Source organism: Hemicordylus capensis, chromosome 17 (genome assembly GCF_027244095.1).
Source record: "Hemicordylus capensis ecotype Gifberg chromosome 17, rHemCap1.1.pri, whole genome shotgun sequence".
Lineage (NCBI taxonomy): Eukaryota > Metazoa > Chordata > Lepidosauria > Squamata > Cordylidae > Hemicordylus > Hemicordylus capensis.
In genome coordinates this window covers 9,676,605-9,694,504 of record NC_069673.1, presented here as the reverse complement: position 1 = coordinate 9,694,504, position 17,900 = coordinate 9,676,605, and the positions used below count along the sequence as shown (strand labels likewise).

General features: G+C 52.4%; 1 protein-coding gene across 6 annotated transcripts in view; it reads right to left on the bottom strand.

Moving 5' to 3' along the window:
* Positions 1-17,900, bottom strand: part of GOLGA2 (golgin A2) — a 40,564-nt gene continuing 22,664 nt past the window's right edge. For all 6 annotated transcript variants that reach the window (XM_053282395.1, XM_053282396.1, XM_053282399.1 and 3 more), the window contains 16 exons: positions 15,854-15,912; positions 15,118-15,259; positions 13,367-13,456; positions 13,088-13,195; positions 12,858-12,948; positions 11,311-11,657; positions 9,939-10,052; positions 8,177-8,401; positions 7,827-7,929; positions 7,660-7,748; positions 6,102-6,255; positions 5,899-5,966; positions 4,645-4,747; positions 3,493-3,599; positions 2,243-2,414; positions 1-1,922 (listed from right to left, as the gene is read on the bottom strand). In XM_053282395.1, the coding sequence (XP_053138370.1) occupies positions 1,684-1,922; positions 2,243-2,414; positions 3,493-3,599; positions 4,645-4,747; positions 5,899-5,966; positions 6,102-6,255; positions 7,660-7,748; positions 7,827-7,929; positions 8,177-8,401; positions 9,939-10,052; positions 11,311-11,657; positions 12,858-12,948; positions 13,088-13,195; positions 13,367-13,456; positions 15,118-15,259; positions 15,854-15,912 (2,211 nt within the window). In that variant the 3' untranslated portion in view covers positions 1-1,683. The remainder of the gene's footprint in view (positions 1,923-2,242; positions 2,415-3,492; positions 3,600-4,644; positions 4,748-5,898; positions 5,967-6,101; positions 6,256-7,659; positions 7,749-7,826; positions 7,930-8,176; positions 8,402-9,938; positions 10,053-11,310; positions 11,658-12,857; positions 12,949-13,087; positions 13,196-13,366; positions 13,457-15,117; positions 15,260-15,853; positions 15,913-17,900) is intronic.

The window sequence follows — 17,900 nt, the reverse complement described above, 5'->3', positions numbered from 1 at the left end:
TGTGCTAGGTGGAACAGGTTTATTCAGAAAGAACAAATTTATAACAGGATTAAATTATTTCTGTAACAGAATGCAAGATTTCTCTAACAAGGGTTTTTTTCCTCTCTCTCTTCCCCTTTCACATTCCTGGAAACCAGACACCCAATAAATATTTAATAGTGTTCTATATTAAATCACATCCCTGCCCCACCCAACTTGAAGTTAGATCATTTTTTCTTAATATAATACAAGGTTATGAGTAGCCTTCCAGCAGCCCGAAATGCTGCCAAAGCATTTTCTTCTCATTATTCAAGATATATACAAAAATATTACACAGATACACTAATGTACACATTTAACTCGTGCAAACAGGAGCAGGTGGGGCTGCTTTGCTAGGACCCCCAATGCAATGCACTGAGGGAATAACACTGACAGTCAAAACCGTGGCGGTACCACTCTCTTTGATGCCTCCTCTGTTGCCCTGCGGGGGATTCCCAGAGAGACAACTACCTAAAATCGGGAAGAGTCAGTGATTTAGTCCACATTTTGCACAAGTGGAAAAACTGGGCAGGGATGAGTCGTACTGTTTTGAAAGCTTTGGATGGATCATTTCTAGCCGGGCTACCGGAAGTAAAGGTTCTGACTCCAATGGAAGCAGCAGTGACATCAGCAATTGGCAGAACCCTGTCGAGGGAAGTGCAAATCAGCACAACTGTCCACCTCGCTAGTACCATCTCCCTCCAGGTAGAACTGGTTTACAGGAAATCACATCGCCAGCCAACAATGGCTGCCCATGTGCAAATGCAATCATGCACAGCTCTCCCATAGCTGGCCTCCGAACACACAGACCACTCTCAGAGTTGTCCCCTCCCTCCGGTGCTCACACACACACACACCCCACTCTCACTGGCAACTGTCACATGACACCTCTCTTTGTGCTCCTTCATAGAAATCATCTGCTTTGCCCTGTAAAACCCGAGTACAGGGGAGAAAACTCATTCCAAAAAAACCAGGAAAGCCACCGCCCAAGCAGAAAGAAAGGAGACCCAGTTATGGGGAGCAGAAATCGCAGAAATCAACACAAAAACGTTTGCTTGTTCAGTGATTCGCTTTTTTTTCTTTTATGTTGCCCCATCTTTAAAAATAAATAAAATCCTCCAATGCAGAGACAGCACAGTACATCGCTCTTCAAAGTGCAGGTGTGTTTTCCATCCCACCCTCGCATCACCTGCACCAAGGCAGCCAAGAAGCCCACCTGAGCTGGGGAACTGGAAAGACAGCCCATGAAGCGGCCCCTCGAAGCAAAGAGAGGCAGAGCCTGCCTAGAGAGGCAACCAGCCCGCCAGCCTGTGCTTTAGGGAGGGCTACATGAAGGCAGCCGATAGAGGCTGGCTGTGCAGTAAAGCAGAGGGGCGGCCAATCGGAGCCCACACTCCTAGCCCAGAATAAATCAGTGGGAAGACGATGGGCCAACGGCTACTGTAACAGGTGGAGGAAAGTCACCAGCTTCTAGAAGCAGAAACCAGGAGAACCAAGCCTCCTCCTTGAAACCCAGAAACCAGGGCCCCATGGGATCTGCTCAGGAACAGCCATGGGAAGGACTAGCACACGCCGCCCGGCACTCCAGTTCTGCCCAGCTTGCGGGACAGAACACACAGGGCCCACGGTGTCCTTGCAGGTTTGGTGCCAGGTTCGGGAAGTTGGTTAAACCACCATGATCTTGACTTCGTCATTCTCGTCCGCCCGGTAGAAGAAGGGAATGCAGGGGTTTTCCAAGAGGGAGCCCAGCCTCTCCCGTGGGTTTTGAATTTCACGTAGAAGCTGCATGATCTGCTTCGCCGTGGGGTCCTGAGCGGCAGGCGCGGGGGCTCTGCCGTCCGCATGGGGCGGAGGCATCGTGGATTCCTGTTCCAGCTCATCCGACAAACTCACTTCCCGCAGTCCTGGAAGGCAGAAAGGCGGACATGGCCTGAGTTCCAGGGAGTAAAATGGTGGGGATGACGTCTGCCTGTGCACAAGCTGACCTAGGCAGCCTAAATGTGTGCACGTGGCTTATTGTTACTCCGCAGGGAAGGGAAGGCACTCAGCACACATTTTAGAACATGTCCCTCTATTCTGAAGTTCTAGAAGCTAGCCAAGGTGCTGAAACCCGACTCTGGACTCACTGCAGGCACACAGCAGCCATTTTGCAATGCCAAGCTCTGGAACGGCCCCTTTCGTAAGATACCCCACCCCTGCTTAAGGCCCAGCCGCTGCTGCTCACCTTCGCCATCAGCTGCGTTCAGCTCAAGGCGCTTCTCTGCCGTGGCAGCGGCCTCACTCCCCAGGCTGGGCTGTGGCTCCGAGCTCTGAGTGGCTGTCATGTACTTGGTGTACCATTCGTTTCGCTCTCCAACCAGGCGCATCACCAACTCTTGGAGCTCCAGTAATTTCATCTGCAGCAAAGTAGGGAGAAAGAGGAGCACCCAGGCCCAGCTGACCCACAAACAGAACACACACTTCTCCATGATAATGAATGCCTCCCCCTCTTCCTGCCCCTCTGAACTGGTTCCCTGTAGCATTGTGCAAGAAGTTCAAGCTCCACATCCTCATATTTAAGGCACCTCCATTTCTCTGCCTGCCTACTATCTCTGCTCTTTAAATATCTTCTGCTACTCTGAAACTCACCCCTTTTGCCAATCCCTTCCAATACCAACCACCAGCCACACACTGGTTGGGTTCACAGAATAGTTTGCACCTGGGTTTGATGTGGGTTACTGACATTTGCGCGACTGTGTGAACCCACGCCAAGGTGCAAGTCTCAGACTCATCTCGGGCCATAAACCACCTTGGCATGGGCTCACACAACCTAATGTCAGGAACCCCCATTAAACCGAGATTCAAATAGTTGTGTGAACCAGACTGCTGTCTTCTTTGCGGCTCCTTATAGATGATTCATCACCTTTCCTTCCAGGGAAATCTCTCTCAAAATCAGTTTCCTTAAGCCTGCCCTGGATCATCACTGCCTCACTTTCTCCGCTGCCTGTTCACCTTCTATATGAGTCACCCCCTTATTTATCAAACCTTTCCCCTCTCTTCACTTTGCCTCCCGTTTTCTATCAATGGCATCTACTATACTACCTTGTGCTAGCAGAATGCTGGAATGGCAGTTTTAATGGGCCACTCCAATCTGCTCACCCCACATCCTATATTAACGATACACACCACAGTCGTGCTGTTCTCATCTCTATCAATGCATCGGAGGGCAGAATCAGAAACATCCCACAGCCCATGAGGCATATGGGGGAGCAGAAACTGAATGGTTCCCTGGACCTGGTTAACCCATGGTTCTAATTAATTTCTAATTAATTTTTAAAATTTAAAAAAACTGAACGCATATTTGGAGGAGCGCCTTGCTCCGACAGGGTGAAATCATCGACACAGAGCACCCCATTCTGTTCACATTTCTCCTTAAGCTACTGAGTCAGAAAAAACACTGCTGCAAGTGTGGGAGAAAGATGCTCCCCTGCTCACCTTCATCTCCTCCTTGTCTTGGGCCAGTCGACTGATGTACTCCTCTTTCTCACGGTGGCGTTGTTTCAGAATAGCCCTTTGACTCTGGTACAAGGCAATGTACTCACCTGGAACACAGGGAACATAGGAAGCTGCCATATACTGAGTCAGACCATTGGTCTATCTCGCTCAGTATTGTCTTCACAGACTGGCAGCAGCTTCTCCAAGGTTGCAGGCAGGAATCTCTCTCAGCCCTACCTTGGAGATGCTGCCAGGGAGGGAACTTGGCACCTAGATGCTCTTCCCAGAGCGGCTCCATCCCCCGAGGGGAATATCTTCCAGTGCTCACACTTCTAGTCTCCCTTTCATATGCAACCAGGGCAAACCCTGCTTAGCTAAGGGGACAAGTCATGCTTGCTATTGCAAGACCAGCTCTCCTCTCTGCTGCGTGAAGCTGCATGAGGCTGGACACACCTCAGAAGGATGGTGCTGAACGCTACATCAGATATGTTTACCCTCAAAAGTGGACATTTATTCCTATAACCACAAACTTACTCGCCTGCCAACTTAAAACACACACCCTCTAGCTATGGCTGGAATAGTTCCGGTTTGTAGTAAAATCCACAGGCTGCAACAGGTAAGAAGTGCAGTTTCCCACCAGTGGCCTAACGTACAAGTTCTGCCTTGACCAATATTCCCTTCTATGCAGGAAATGCCATATGTAACCAGCAGCTCTAGAATTCCACTTGGAGAAACTTTCCCTCTCTGTTTTGTTCCAGAGGGAAATGGATAGAGATTAGCAAAAGGGAGAGAGAAAAAGGGATGGGTAGTTACAATCCCCCCCCCCCGCTCACTCCTTCCTCCCATGTCGAAACACTGTGGTGGCAAAAAAGAGGAGATTGTGGATCATGAGCTGGGCAGTCATTCTACTTCTTGACTGCTGGAAGCTGTCACTTCCCTCGAAGATGGGCTGTTTGCTTTTTTGTATCCATACGGACTAAAAAAAGAGCATTTGTAAAAAACGAAAAAAGAAGCAGAAATCCTCAGGGCACTTATGCACTGTGCTAGAGACACAATACTTCCTCATCTGTCCCACGATGGGCAGTGTTCGCAGGGCCCTCTTCCCCGCAAACCAACAGTGGGACAGTGGAGAGCGCAGGGAGCTCATCTCACCGATGGTGTCCGTTTCTCCCGACAACTGTATGCAGCGGTGCTCGAGCTCTTCCACCCGTTCCTTCAGCTCTGCCTTTTCATGCATCAGGTCCGTGAACCGGGACTGAAAGGCACAACGTACAGCCACCATTGGAGCCATCACAGACAGAGAAGCAAGAGAAGCACTGCGGGAGCCTTCCCTCCACAGCCAACAGTGCTGCCCGGGCAAAGCAGCAGCACAGAGGACAGTTATGAGCTGCTGGGCAGGAAGGAAGCTCTACACCACCATCTCTTCCCTTTTCTTTCCAAAGAAAGAAATTCCTGGGAGAAAGAAACAGCAGGGATCATCTCCGTCTAAGGCAGATATCTCTGTTGGGCAGGAGGGAAAGCCTTCTGCAGCTTCCCAAGGCAAGTACAAGAACACTCATAGAAATATAGGAAGCTGCCATCTACTGAGCCAGACCCTTGGTCCATCTAGCTCAGTATTGTCTTCACAGACTGGCAGCGGCTTCTCCAAGGTTGCAGGCAGGAGTCTCTCTCAGCCCCATGTTGGAGATGCTGCCAGGGAGGGGACTTGGGACCTTCTGCTCTTCCCAGAGTGGCTCCATCCCTGAGGGGAACAACTTACAGTCCTCACACTTCTAGTCTCCCATTCAGATGCAACCCCAGGGTGGACCTTGCTTAGCTATGGGGACAAGTCATGCTTGCTACCACAAGACCAGCTCTCCTCTCTCACTCCAGAGATGCTTATCGTGATTCCCTGTAAAAGCACTTTTAGCCTCTCAAAACACAACGGAGCACGTCAATCGCACTGAAGTGCAGTTCTTTAACTGCCAGCAGGTCCAGTTTCCGCTTTGCTTAATTCTACTGTAACCATTCTATGATTTAGAGAGCAGCAACCCGGATGCCATCCTCCAATCAGGACAATGCCAAGGTGCGAAGCCGGGGAGAGAGGCTGGGCAGGCCAAAGAGTGGCTCCAGTGCTACTTATAGCAATCTTGGGGGATAACGCAAACGAGGACAGCCACCACTCAGGAGATCAGAAGAATGGCAGGGTTACGGCCTTACGGGATGAAGGCCATAAGGTGGCCCAACACACACAGAAGGTTTCTCCACCACCTCTGCCCAACACTATGCAATCTGACAGCCCAAACACAAGAGGAAAGGGGCCTCTACCGTCCTTCAACACAAGTGGCCTTCACCCAGACAAAGGTCTGTGCCACAAGCTAGCCCTCCGACTGTGGGGCTTGTACTCCAGTGCTAACCCTCACTCACCTGCAGCTTCTCCATGGCACTTTTTAAGGCTTCGTGCACCTCCCTTGGAACAGAATCTGCGGCCAGATCTGGAAAAGGCCAGGCAAGAGAGGATGAGACCCAACCTGGACCCAATCTGCAGAGTCCCTCCCGGCCAGCCACGCCTGCGCAGCATCCACACACGTGGGCTTCAGGGTGCGCATCTGCAAGCCGAGTGGGCTCACCTCCTCTGGACGCAACGTGCAGCTGCTGCTCTTGCCTCAGCGTGGCGACCTGCTGCAGGAGGGCTCTGCATTGCCGCCGCTGCTCCGCCAGCTGCTGCCTCATCTCCTCGCGCCCCGTCTCCGCTTGGGACACGGCAGAGGTCAAGAAAGCCACCTGAGAGGCAATTGCGGATACTGTGCTTTAGCACCAAGGGGGGTGGTGGTTTTAGGTCAAGAACATCTCCTGGGGCCTCTATGAAAAACGGGCAGTCATTTTATACAGAGAAATCAGAACAGCCACAATTCAGGCTGGCATGTCGCAGCAGGACAGGAGGGAGAAAGGAAGGAGAGCAGAAGGAGAGCAGGAGAGTATCCTCATTATCAACAGCCCTGGAGCCAAAAGGTTAAATGCGGAATCTGCTTGATTAAACCGGTGCCCCTAAACCATTGGCTTTGGGGGGGGGGGGGATACAATCCTGGCCCTTCCTTGCTGCCAAGGGGTCTTTTCACAAAAAACCAGGAAGCCAAGCAATGAGGAACAGTCAATCTACAGTGTGAACAGCCGCTTTCACAAGGCTGGCTAATTCTGAAGCGTCAGGAATACTCTTTCAAAGGTTGCAGGCAGCTGCTTCCCACATCCCCAAACTGGCATCGTAACCAGTATTCCCTGCAAGAGGGATCCCCGGATGCTGTGGACTACAACTCCCATAATTGCCAGCCAAAGGTCACTGCAACTGGGGATTATGGGAGTTGTAGTCCACAACATCTGGGGATCCGTTACAGGGAACAGATTGTAACATACAGTGTGCAGGATGCATCCTGGGAGAAGGCAGGGACACATTATCTGGGACTCCCTTTTGCTCACCACGGGGAGCTGGCTATGTAGACTGCAGAGACTACACTGGTTCTTGTTGGTCAGGTTGTCCAACATAGACTGAAGTTTCCCTAAACATCTGAACTGTGAGGATTGGAAGGATTGAAGTAGCACCTCCGTCCTCAGACCTCCTGGATGTGCCCCAATTCTTCAATGGCTGCATTCATATTCATCTCAGCACATACAGCCTCTCCTGTTCTAAGACCTGCCCAGCAGAGAGCCCCATACCCATTGCAACGCCTCGTAGGAGCGAAATGGTTCAAGGGCCCAAGGCAATCCCAATGAAGCACGCCAGAGCGTGGCCAGTACCTCAATGGGAGTCTGACTGGATACTCCTGTGGCCAGCTCTGGGCTCCTTTGGAAGGAGAGAGGGCTACAAGCGGGACATCGCTTTAAACAGATGGGAAGGTGTTTGTAAATGCAGTTCTGCTGCATAGGATATTGGGCGGGGTAAGAGAATCTGTTGGTCTTTCCCACTATGAAGAGGGTAATGACTGCTAGGAGTTCAAAAAGGAAGTGTTCCAACTGTTAGGAAAGTCCAGAAATGGATCACGTTGCTAGGAAGGTTGTGGAAATCCATGATACAAGTCTCCCAACAGAACTTCAAGGCGGCTGCATCTCCGAGCATCCACGTTACACCCCCCGCCTGCCGCCTAGCGGAGTTACACGTGCTCAAGCCTGCCCGGACAGCAGCTGGGCACTCACCATTTCCTCTCGACTTTCAAAGTCCTCTGGGATCATGGGCGAAGGAGTCCTCGTGTCCTCAACCATCTCTTCCGTTTCCACACCATCTCCTGCGAGCAAAGAGAGATGCACCGAGGAGTCAGAAGTCAGCCCTTCTGTGGCCCCCTGCCAAGGGAGAGCAAGCTCACCTTCCGCCCTGGGCAACAACATCTTCGCATCCAGTTCGGCCATGAGTTGGCTGACGTGGGCCTGCAGCTCTCGGTTTTCTTTGGCAACGCTGTCCAGGCTTTCCTTCAAGAGAGAAGGAGCACATCATTCCAACTGACATCCTAAGCCTTAAGGAAGCCAACTAAAAAGTCACCACACAAACGTCCTCACATCAGCAGCAGACTGGCACAGAACTGGAAAGCGCAAACGTGCCCAGCATCCACATAGCAAGGGGCCTCTATCATCTCCAGGGAGGCCTGGGAAAGACCCCCGGGACCTTGGAGATGTCTCCCCAGGGTGGAGCTGCCCAGCCCGGCTTGGCGGCCCTCACCTTGGCTTGCTGCAGCTCCTTGAAGTGCACCTCGGCGGCCACCTTGCCCTGGACCTCCTCATGCTGCAGGCGGTCCATGAGCTGCATCTGGAGGAGGTACTGCTTGTGCAGCTCCTCCTTCTCGCTGGCGAGCTGCTGGTAGGCGGCTGTGTACTGCTGGAGGTGGCCGTAGTACTGGTCGCGCTGCTCCTGGAGGGCCTGGGCCTCCTGCGTTTTCTGCGCCACCTTGGACGGGGCAAGAGCAGATGGTTACCCGATGCGGAGTCTGGAGGTGGACAGGACCGAAGCTCCCTCTGCCCTCCCAGATGTCTGCGTGCAGATCTTACTGAAGAAAGCACAACTAGGGATGAGTGGAATGCAACCTAAGCAAGAATATGGCTGGGAGGAGCTTTAAAGCATTTCACAAAGGGGTGGGAGAGGGTGGCTGCAATCTGCCTGGGCAAAGAGGGTGCTGCCACCGGCAGCTTCTCTCTCTCTCTCATTCCAAGGAGTGAATGTTTACCACTACTGAGACAACCTGATGATTCAATTACCTTCCCAGAAGCAGGGACAGAAGGAGGTGGTCTAAAATACGATCCACAGGACAGCTTCCTAAGAGCTGCCTACTATCAGCTCAAGCGATTCTGTCCCTGGACATAATCACCAGGACAAAGCTGCCCCCACAGCCTCTCTTCCACCAGAAAGGACAGCTAGTTTAGAACTCTTTCTAATTATTTTGAAGTGAGCATAAGAACAGCCCTGCTGGATCAGGCCCAAAGCCTCTCTAGCCCAGCATCCTGTTTCCCACAGTGGCCCACCAGATGCCTCTGGGAAGCCCACAGGCAGGAGATGAAGGCAGGCCCCCTCTTTCACCATGGCTTCCCTGCAACTGGTATTCAGAGGCATCCTGCCTCTGAGCCTGGAATCTATAAATTAGATCTACACTAAAGTATATAGGTGCTGGAGAAGACTTTTGAGGAGACCATGGACAGCCAGGAAAACAAACCAATGGATCATAGAACAAATCAATCCAGAATTCTCACTCGAGGCACAAATGACCAGGCTCAAACTATCCTATTTCGGACACATTATGCAAAGATCCAGCTCCTTTGAGAAGTCGATAAAGCTGGGAAACGTTGAAGGAAAGAGAAGAAGAGGACACTCAGCAGCAAGGTGGATGGACTCGATGACAACAGCAACAAACGCACCACTGAGAGACCTTCAAGGCCAAGTTAGATCGCCCTGGAGAGAATCTTTCTATGTGGTCACTATGAGTTGACACCAACTTATCAATCAATCAATCAATCAGTGTATAATAAATAACAGACCCACTCTCTATATTATTTCTGTAAGGAAGGCACAGCTCTCTCCTCCACATCTTTTTGCTAGCTGTTTTTCCCCTGGTGAAGCTTAGGCATACACATACACACTACTGAGGAACTAGGAGGGATGGCAAGAGAAAAGTTCTGCAATCACACAATTTGGAATGTACAAGGTTGGCAGTCACAGGGCTCTGGACGATACCGGCTGGACCCCGAGAACTCAAGTTCTCAACCAAGCTCAACGGCAGTTCACACCTCCACCAGCTGAGCTAGAGGGATCAGAGGACCAGCCAAGAAGCCTTCTCCTCGCCCTGCTTCATTCCAGCCAGAAGGCAGACCGTAACCCGAGCAAGAAACATGCAGGGAGAAGACGGCCAGCCTCCCAGCAGGGGGGATGGATTCTCAGTGCCTGGGTCCTGCTGGCTCCCTTCACTCAGAACTGTCCACAAGCAGGGGTTTACCGTCTCCTTGAGTTCGCCTAGATTCTCTTGCAGCTGCCCAATCTTCTTGGCCAGCTCCTTCTTCACATGCTGCTCCGACTGCAAGGCACTCGTCACCTCCATGTTCTCGTTGGTCTGCAAAGGAATCGGCAGGGAGGAGGTGGTCAAGCGAAGCAAGAATCAACCCTGCCTGGTCAGTTTAGCAGTGGTTACTTGCAAGAAGGCACATTTCTGCAGCCAAAGGACAATGCAGACACCTGCCCAAGGTTAGAGCAGGGCTGCACACAGCTTCGGCCCTCCAGGCACTGTTGGAGTCGGTCAACTCACATCATCCGTTAACCACTGTGGTGGGGGTTGATGGGAGTTGTAGTCCAAAACAGCTGGAGGGCTGAAATTGTGCAGTCCTGAGCTAGAGCAGCCTAATGTTGTGGTGGCGGGGGGGGGGGGTAAAGGAGGGAGAAGGTCTATACAAGAGACAAAATGCCAGGGAGTGGGACATCACTCTCACCTGGTCGATGGAAACAGCACGGTAGAGTGGTCAGTGTTTTGGACAAGGACCAGAGAGACATTAGTTCAAATCCCCATTCAGTCACTGGGTGACTCTGGGCCAGTCCCTTCTCTCTCTCAGCCTAACCTACCTCACAGGGTTGTTGCAAGGAGAAACATAACCCTGTACACTGTCCTGGGCTCCTTGGAGGGAAAACAGGATATAAACATTTTCAAGCAGCAAACCCAAACCTGTTTCCTGGGCCTTTAAACAGACTCTCAGCTGGTTTTTAAACTCTTCTCTTGCCCTACTGAGTCCGTGAAGGCCAGGCACCTGCTTGTGAGTGCATTTCCTACATGAAAAGGAGTCCTGCGCAGGAAGCCCCAGGGCACTTGGGTGGAAGCAACCACTTTATATAGTGTATACTACATTGCAAGATATTGCAGCCTAGGTTTTAAAACAAAAATAGAAAAGGCCACTGAAAGAAACAGAAGGGAGAGTAAGCCTTCAGGAAGATACACAGGGAGAAGCACCCAAGAGATGCTTGGAACAGCAGCGCAATCCAGGAGCAAAAGGTTCTTTCACTCAATCCATGTCAACGGTCTGCTTCCTTCTGCTCCTTCAGGTTTCTGAGCAAGGCCGCCAGGACTAGAAATGTGCTTTTATATGGGATTTCGGAGTGTGAAAACAGGCAATATGCCGAGCGCCAGGGTGAGGCCAGACGCAAAACCAGACTGCCCAAGGTGAGCACCCAGACCCCTCAAGGCTGAGAGAAACTCTGCCGTTGGTACCCACAGCTTCCCACGGACCCCTCCTTGAGAGCTCCGGTGTCCCCAGCATCCATGGAGGGATGCCATTTCAGGCCCCAGACAGAGGGAGGCGCACCATCGCACGGAGGGGACGCACCAGCTTGACAAACCCGTTCTGCAGCTCCGCCAGCTGCTCCTTGAGCTCCCGGTTCTGGGTCACGGCCCGGCTGATGGTGGCCTTGTCGCTCTGCATGTTCTCCAGGATCTGCTGCCTGTCCACGGCCTCCTCCGAGTAGCGCTGCAGCGCCTTCTCCAGCTCCAGCAGCCGCTCCTCCTGCTCCTGGTTGAGGCGGCTCAGCTGTTCGTTGTCCCGCACTTGGGCCTGGCACTGCCCGCGAAGCTCCTCCTTCGCCTGCTGCAGCCGGCGGAGCTCTTCGCGCAGGCCCAGCTCCGCGTCCGAGGGCCCCGCCGCGGGGGCAGGCTCGCTCGCCTGGAGCTTGGCGGCTGCCGAGTCAAGGCAAAGAGAAGGGGGGTCAGCGGCAGGCCAAGGCCAGGAGGGGCTCAAGGCTTCAGGCCGATTCCTCCCAGCCCAAAGAGCCAAGTCTCCTGCAGGCAGCAGGAAGTGGCTCCAGAGTGCCAGGTTTCCTGCGACGGGAGCCTTGACATCTCTGACCTCTCCTGTTTTATGGGGCTGCCCTTGGCTGAAGACTCCCAAGCCACTTAAGCCCTCTTCAACCCCGCTGAGCAAAGCTTCAAGAAGATGCTTGGTGCTGCACATCCTCCTAAGATGCCGGATGCAGAAACAACAAACACTCTCCGCCCCGGCAGCTCACAAGCCCATTGGGACAGCGGGGTGGGGTGGGCGGGCGATAGTGTTCCCTCTAACAGGGAGTCCCAACTCCCAGAATCCCCAGCCAAAGGCCACTGCAGCTGGGGATGCTGGGAGTTGTAGTCAACAACATCTGGGGATCCCTGTTAGAGGGAACACTGCAGGGGAGAGGACAGAGCCTGATGGAAGAAGAGGGAGTCGTGGGCAGTTGGGAGGGAGGCAGGAAGTGCAGGCCGAGCCAGAGCGAGCAGCCACAGGATGGTGCCGAAACCCCGGACCACGGGAGGGGAGGAGCTGATTCAGAGAGCAAGAGGAGTCCCCAGGGGAGAGCGGCCACCTCGCAGTGCCCCTTTCCACAGTCTCTCTCCCCAGGCACAGCTCCGGATCTGCAAGTGAACAGCACTTGGGAGGGAGAATGCCCCCCTTGCACTGGATCTCTGCTTCCCATGCTGCCGGAGACTGAGTGGGGGATCTTCTGCTGCTCAATGACGGAGCCAAGGGCCCGTCCCCTAGACCTGGTTTCAACACAAGCAGGCCTGCTGGTGTTCCACCTGTTTGGGTTCTGCGGCGGTTCAAGGACAACTTCGCAGACAAGATGGGGGAACTGCCTGGGGCAGAGGACCATCCCTCGCATGGGGCCCGAGCAAACCTGGTTTTGCCACTGATCGGACACATCACAGGAAGCCACAGCTACTCGTGACACCCAAACGGGGGGCGGGGGAAACCACAGTCAAGGAAGTGCAGGGAGGGCACCGAAAGGGCCCAACAGGTGAGCTAGTGTGGAGATGAGAGTGGAGCCGCGGGATGGGACGACGGCGTGGCACGGGGAACGGCCCTGACCTCGTCTGCCCTGCAATCCCAACACTCCGCCTTACCCGACTGGCTGCTGAGCAACTCGGACAGGTTGGCTTCCAGCTCCTGAATGCGCGTCACGTTCAGGTCTTTTTCTTCCGCCAAGGCATGGACCTGTGCCCCAGGAAAAGAGGGAGAGCCAGCTGTGGGGCTACCCCGGTCTCGCAGGGCAAGGCCACACCTCCAGGGCCTTGTAAGCATCAGGACACCGACGGGAGCTGCCCTCCGCCCCAGAAAGAGCGACTCTCCCTACCTGCCCGGAGAGCAGCTGTACCCGCTGCTGCCAGACCCCTCCTTCCTCCTTCAGCTTGTGGACATACTGGTCCCGCTCGGCCTGGAGTTGCTGGATCGATTCTGACAGCTGCTCGGCGCGTTGGAAGAAGACAGAGACAAAGCGTCAGTCCAATGGAGGGAGCCCCCACGCCTGGGAATGGAACTGAGAGGGATGGCTGGGGGGGGGGGGCTAGACCCCCAGGCCTGCTGCCATGGGTCGCAGGGGTGGGCTCTTTCAAGGTCACCGGCGGACTCCTACCTGGGCGAGTTGGGCTTCCAAGTTAGCCCGCTCTTCCAGTGCCGTCTGCAGCTGCTGAGTGGCATCCGGGATCCCTGGCTGGCTCGCAAACTGGCGGGGGGAGAAGCAAAGGAGAGGGTTAGGGCCAACACGGGGATTCCTTCATGCTTTGCATTCTATTCTTCCTTCGCGTCTCTCCTCCCCCAGCGTCCCCACAAGAGGATTTCCATGGCTGGACAAGCATCCATTAGTATAGTACTGCAAACGTCAATATGAGATCTAAGAACAATCGAGTACAGAAATTGAGCTGTTAGCTTCCAGTCACCTTTTCCTCAGGTTTCTAGTACTCATGGTTATGGAATTGGACAGCAGTTAAATATTCACGTATTTACTGCATTCATAAAGGGCTCTTCCTCCAAGAAGCCCATGGCGGCATACAGGCTTATGTTTATCCTCACAACCCTGTCAGGTAGGGTTTGGGTGAGAGGTTAAGTGACTGGCCACTCACCGTGTTCCACAGCTGAACAGGGATTTGAACTTGGGTCTGGAGATCTGCACGGAACCAGCAGGGGGTGGTTTGAAGGCCGGGGGGGGGCTACCTTTAAGGGCAAGGGAGGGCGCCCTTACTCCTCCTGCCACGTTTCCCCCACCAGCACGCCATGTAAAAAGTCTCCGTCGGGGTGGCAGCATACCTCCCTGCTGCCCCGGTGTCCTCCTCGGCTGGAAGTAAAGGGAAATACCGGTTGCGTGTGTGCACGCCGGACACGTGCATGCGCATACTGCTCACACGTCGGGCAGGGGTGTGACATGCACATGCCCAGCGTGCACACAGGCCGGATACTTCCTTTTACTTCCAGCCAAGGACGACACCGGGGCGGCAGGGAGGTACACTGTCGCCCTGACGGAGACTTTTTAGATAGAGTGTCGGCAAGGGAAACACAGTAGGAGGGGTAAGGGCACCCTCCCCCCAACCTTAAAGGTATGCCCCCACCGCCTTCGAACCGGTGGAACCGCCAGTCATTCGAACCGGTTCGGAGGCCCATAAAGGGCCTCCGAACCGGTTCCGTGCACTTCCCTACTCAGGTCTCCCTGGTCCTAGTCCAGCACTCTACTCATTACACCACACAGGCTCTCAGGTTTGTGGCCTGCAACTTCAAGGGCTTTCACTGATGGCTCTTCTCCATTCCCTCCATACTTGGAGATTAAAGCTTAATCGCCAAGCCCACCCTCCGTTCTCTCCCTCACCACTGCAGGACCTGCTGCCCAACAACTACAAGCCTTTTTGATTCAGGGACCCTGTAAGCAATATTTCATAAAATGAATATCCTGCATTTGGCTAGTGAAGTATTCAGAGGTTTGGGGTGCAGAGTACACTGGACTCTGTTCAAAATGTAGGACTACATATTTATTAGAAACATTTAATATACCACCCACTCCGAAGACTCTGGGCAGTGCACAGAAACATGCAAACAAGGCAACATTAAAAATTTCATTCTAAATTAAAAACGAATTACAAACATATGTTTGTAATACGAGTGATTTCTCACCAAGCCAGCTCCTCCTTTCTCAAATCCCGAGACACCACCTGAGGGTGTCAAGACTCCTATGGAAAAGTTGGCCAAGACTTCCCTCGTCACCAAAAACTGCCCGCCTCCCACTTTGGGGAATATTGCACACAAATGGTTGGAGATGTGGTGGACCTTGAACACACTCTCCCTTCCACCGTGACAGCAAGGCTGTGTGGTCTGAGGGGCAGCATCTGTTACAATCACCTGCTGAATCATCAGCTCTGCCATTTCCAGTTTCTTGTGTAGATCCTGCACATCCAGTTTCATCGCTGAGTTTTCAGAGATCAGGCTGTGGAGCTTCTCTGACAGCTCCGAGTTCTGCTGCTTCAGTTCTTCACTACTTTTACTAGAATACAAACACATACACCGTTGCTTTTACTAGAACAGTCAGTATGGATAAGAGCCGGTTTGTGGGTTCTGTCACATACACTCGCCTTCGCAGATCTGGGACTCCCCTTTAATTCCAGAAGGCAATGTCCCACTGCTAGCGCGCTCACGCACTCTCTCTCTCTCTCTCTCTATGCTTTTTCATCCCTTCTCCCTTTTAGATGACCAAATACAAAGAAGGGCAGAGTTTCTATGTTCTTAATAGTTATATAAAATTGGTCATTTTTGAAATTGTGGTGAGTCATGAAGGGGCCACAGCAACCAGAATATCCCGACACAAAAGTGTTATAAGATAAAGGGACTCTATCCTCCCCCATAAAGCAAAGACCCCATCGAGTGCATATGGCCTTGCCTGTGCAATATTCTTTATACCTAGTCCAGTAAGTTTCACCAGTATATTCTCTCTCTCTCTCTCTCTCTCTCTCTCTCTCTCTCTCTCTCTCTCACACACACACACACACACACACACACACACACACACACCTCACCCCCAATTAGGGCAAGCAGAACCACTGCACGACACCAATGCAGCTCCAATAGGAGCACATCTCACCTCTGCTTGTAGACCTCCAGTTTCAGGCCATCCCGTTCCTTCACCAGCTCTTTATTATGCTGCCGACAAACACACATTCAAATCAGAGGGGGGCTGCCTAATCTCTGCAGCCATGCTGCCGGCCAATACCAGAACTGCCAGCTTTTTCGCATGTTCATTTCCACATTCCGAGAGTGGCCATTCCCCTTCGCCATCTTGTCTTCATGGATGCAGGAAAAGGCTTCCAAGGGCAAACAGCACTAGCTGTATCAGGACAACCCTGAATACATATCAGGGGCTGCTGTCACTGAGTTGGCACGCCATTCGCAGGACCCTGGACAGGTGCCACCTTACAGCTGGTCAATGTATTGCTTTCTGACTGCAACACTCGCGTTTTAAAAGCCTGTCCCTTAAATGGGGTCACACTTCAAGAGCGTTTTACAAGCTTCAGCTCGTGCAACAGCAGCCCTCCCACTGATTGTTATGAAGACAGAAAATGTCCAACCAGTCTTGTGGAAGGTCAGTTGGCTTCCCATTCATTTCTCGGTACAGTTTAAGACACTGAGCTTGACCTCGAATGCCTGTTACAGCTTCTCTCTGGTCAGTCTCTCTTGTCCTCTGAGATTAGCAGGAAGCAGGTTCCTCGCATTCTGTTCCACAAAACCTATGAAGGTGCCTAGCCTTGGCCGTTTGAGCTCCCTACTGAAGGAAGCCCCTCCAAGGCTGATCCTCAAAACTTTCACAAAGCACTGTATAACATTTCTAGCTTCACAGGCTCTCTTCAACTGTGTTTAGCAGTTACATTTAGTAGCTGGTAGCTTAAAGGTAAAGTGTGCCTTCAAGTCAATTTCGACTCCTGGCGCCCACAGAGCCCTATGGTTTTCTTTTGGTAGAATACAGGAGGGGTTTATCGTTGCCTCCTCCTACGTAGTATGAGATGATGCCTTTCAGCATCTTCCTAGATCGCTGCTGCCTGATATAGTACCAGCAGAATTCAAACTGGTAACCTTCTGCTTCTTAGTCAAGCATTTCCCTGCTGCACCACTTAAGGTGACCTTAGCTGGTAGCTTACACACAGTCTTATGGCCTTGGAAACAAGTGTTTATTTACTAGTATCATTTTGAGGGGTTCTTGTTTTAGTCACCCAGAGTCTTAACACTGGGCAAGATGTCCAGTGAATAAACAACATGCAACATAGTAAGTGTCATCCAGGCATTACAATCTAGCTCTGCAGTCTTAGAAATCAGAGTTGAAACCCCCACATATATGGATTCACATTATTTTTGCTTATCCATTTCCACTCTTTAAACAATTGTTGCAATTGCATTTTCAAAGCAAGGGAAGAGAGCTGGGAAAGAGAGATGGTCTTGTGGAAGCAAGCATGAATTGCTTCCTTTGCTAAGCAGGGTCTGACCTGGTTTGCATTTGGATGGGTAACTACATGCAAGCACACTAAGATATTCCCCTTGGGGGATGGGGCCATAACTCAGTGGAAGAGCATCTGCATGCAGAGAGTCCCAGGTTCAGTCCCTGGCAGCATCCCCAGGTTGAGCGGGAAAAGAGTCCTGCCTGAAACCTTGGAGAGCTGCTACCAGGCAGTGTAGACAATACTGAGCTAGATGGATTGATGGATTTCTACTGAAGAGTTCCCCATTTGCAGCTCTGCCTCTGGGCCACTATTCTGGGGTTGCAACATGCAAATGAGGCCACCTCCCTTCAGAACTATCAGCGAGATTCCAACCAAAACCGTAGGACGGATCTGTCTGGGGGTTCAAGTCGGACTCAGGCAGGTGAAACACAGGAAGCTGCTTTATCCCAGTTCAGTCCCTTTGGTCCATCTAGCTCAATACTGTCTGTATTAACTGGCAGCAGCTCTCCAAAGTTTCCAATAGGGCTCTCCCAGACCTACTTGGAGATGCTGCCCGGGATCGAACCTGGGATTTTCTGCATGCAAAGGAGACACTCCAGACTCCACCCCTGAGCTACAACTCAAACCCAGGTGACTGCAGAGCTGAGCCTGTGAGCCACACCAAATTCCCATACAAGCATTTGGTTCCATCTGCGTGGA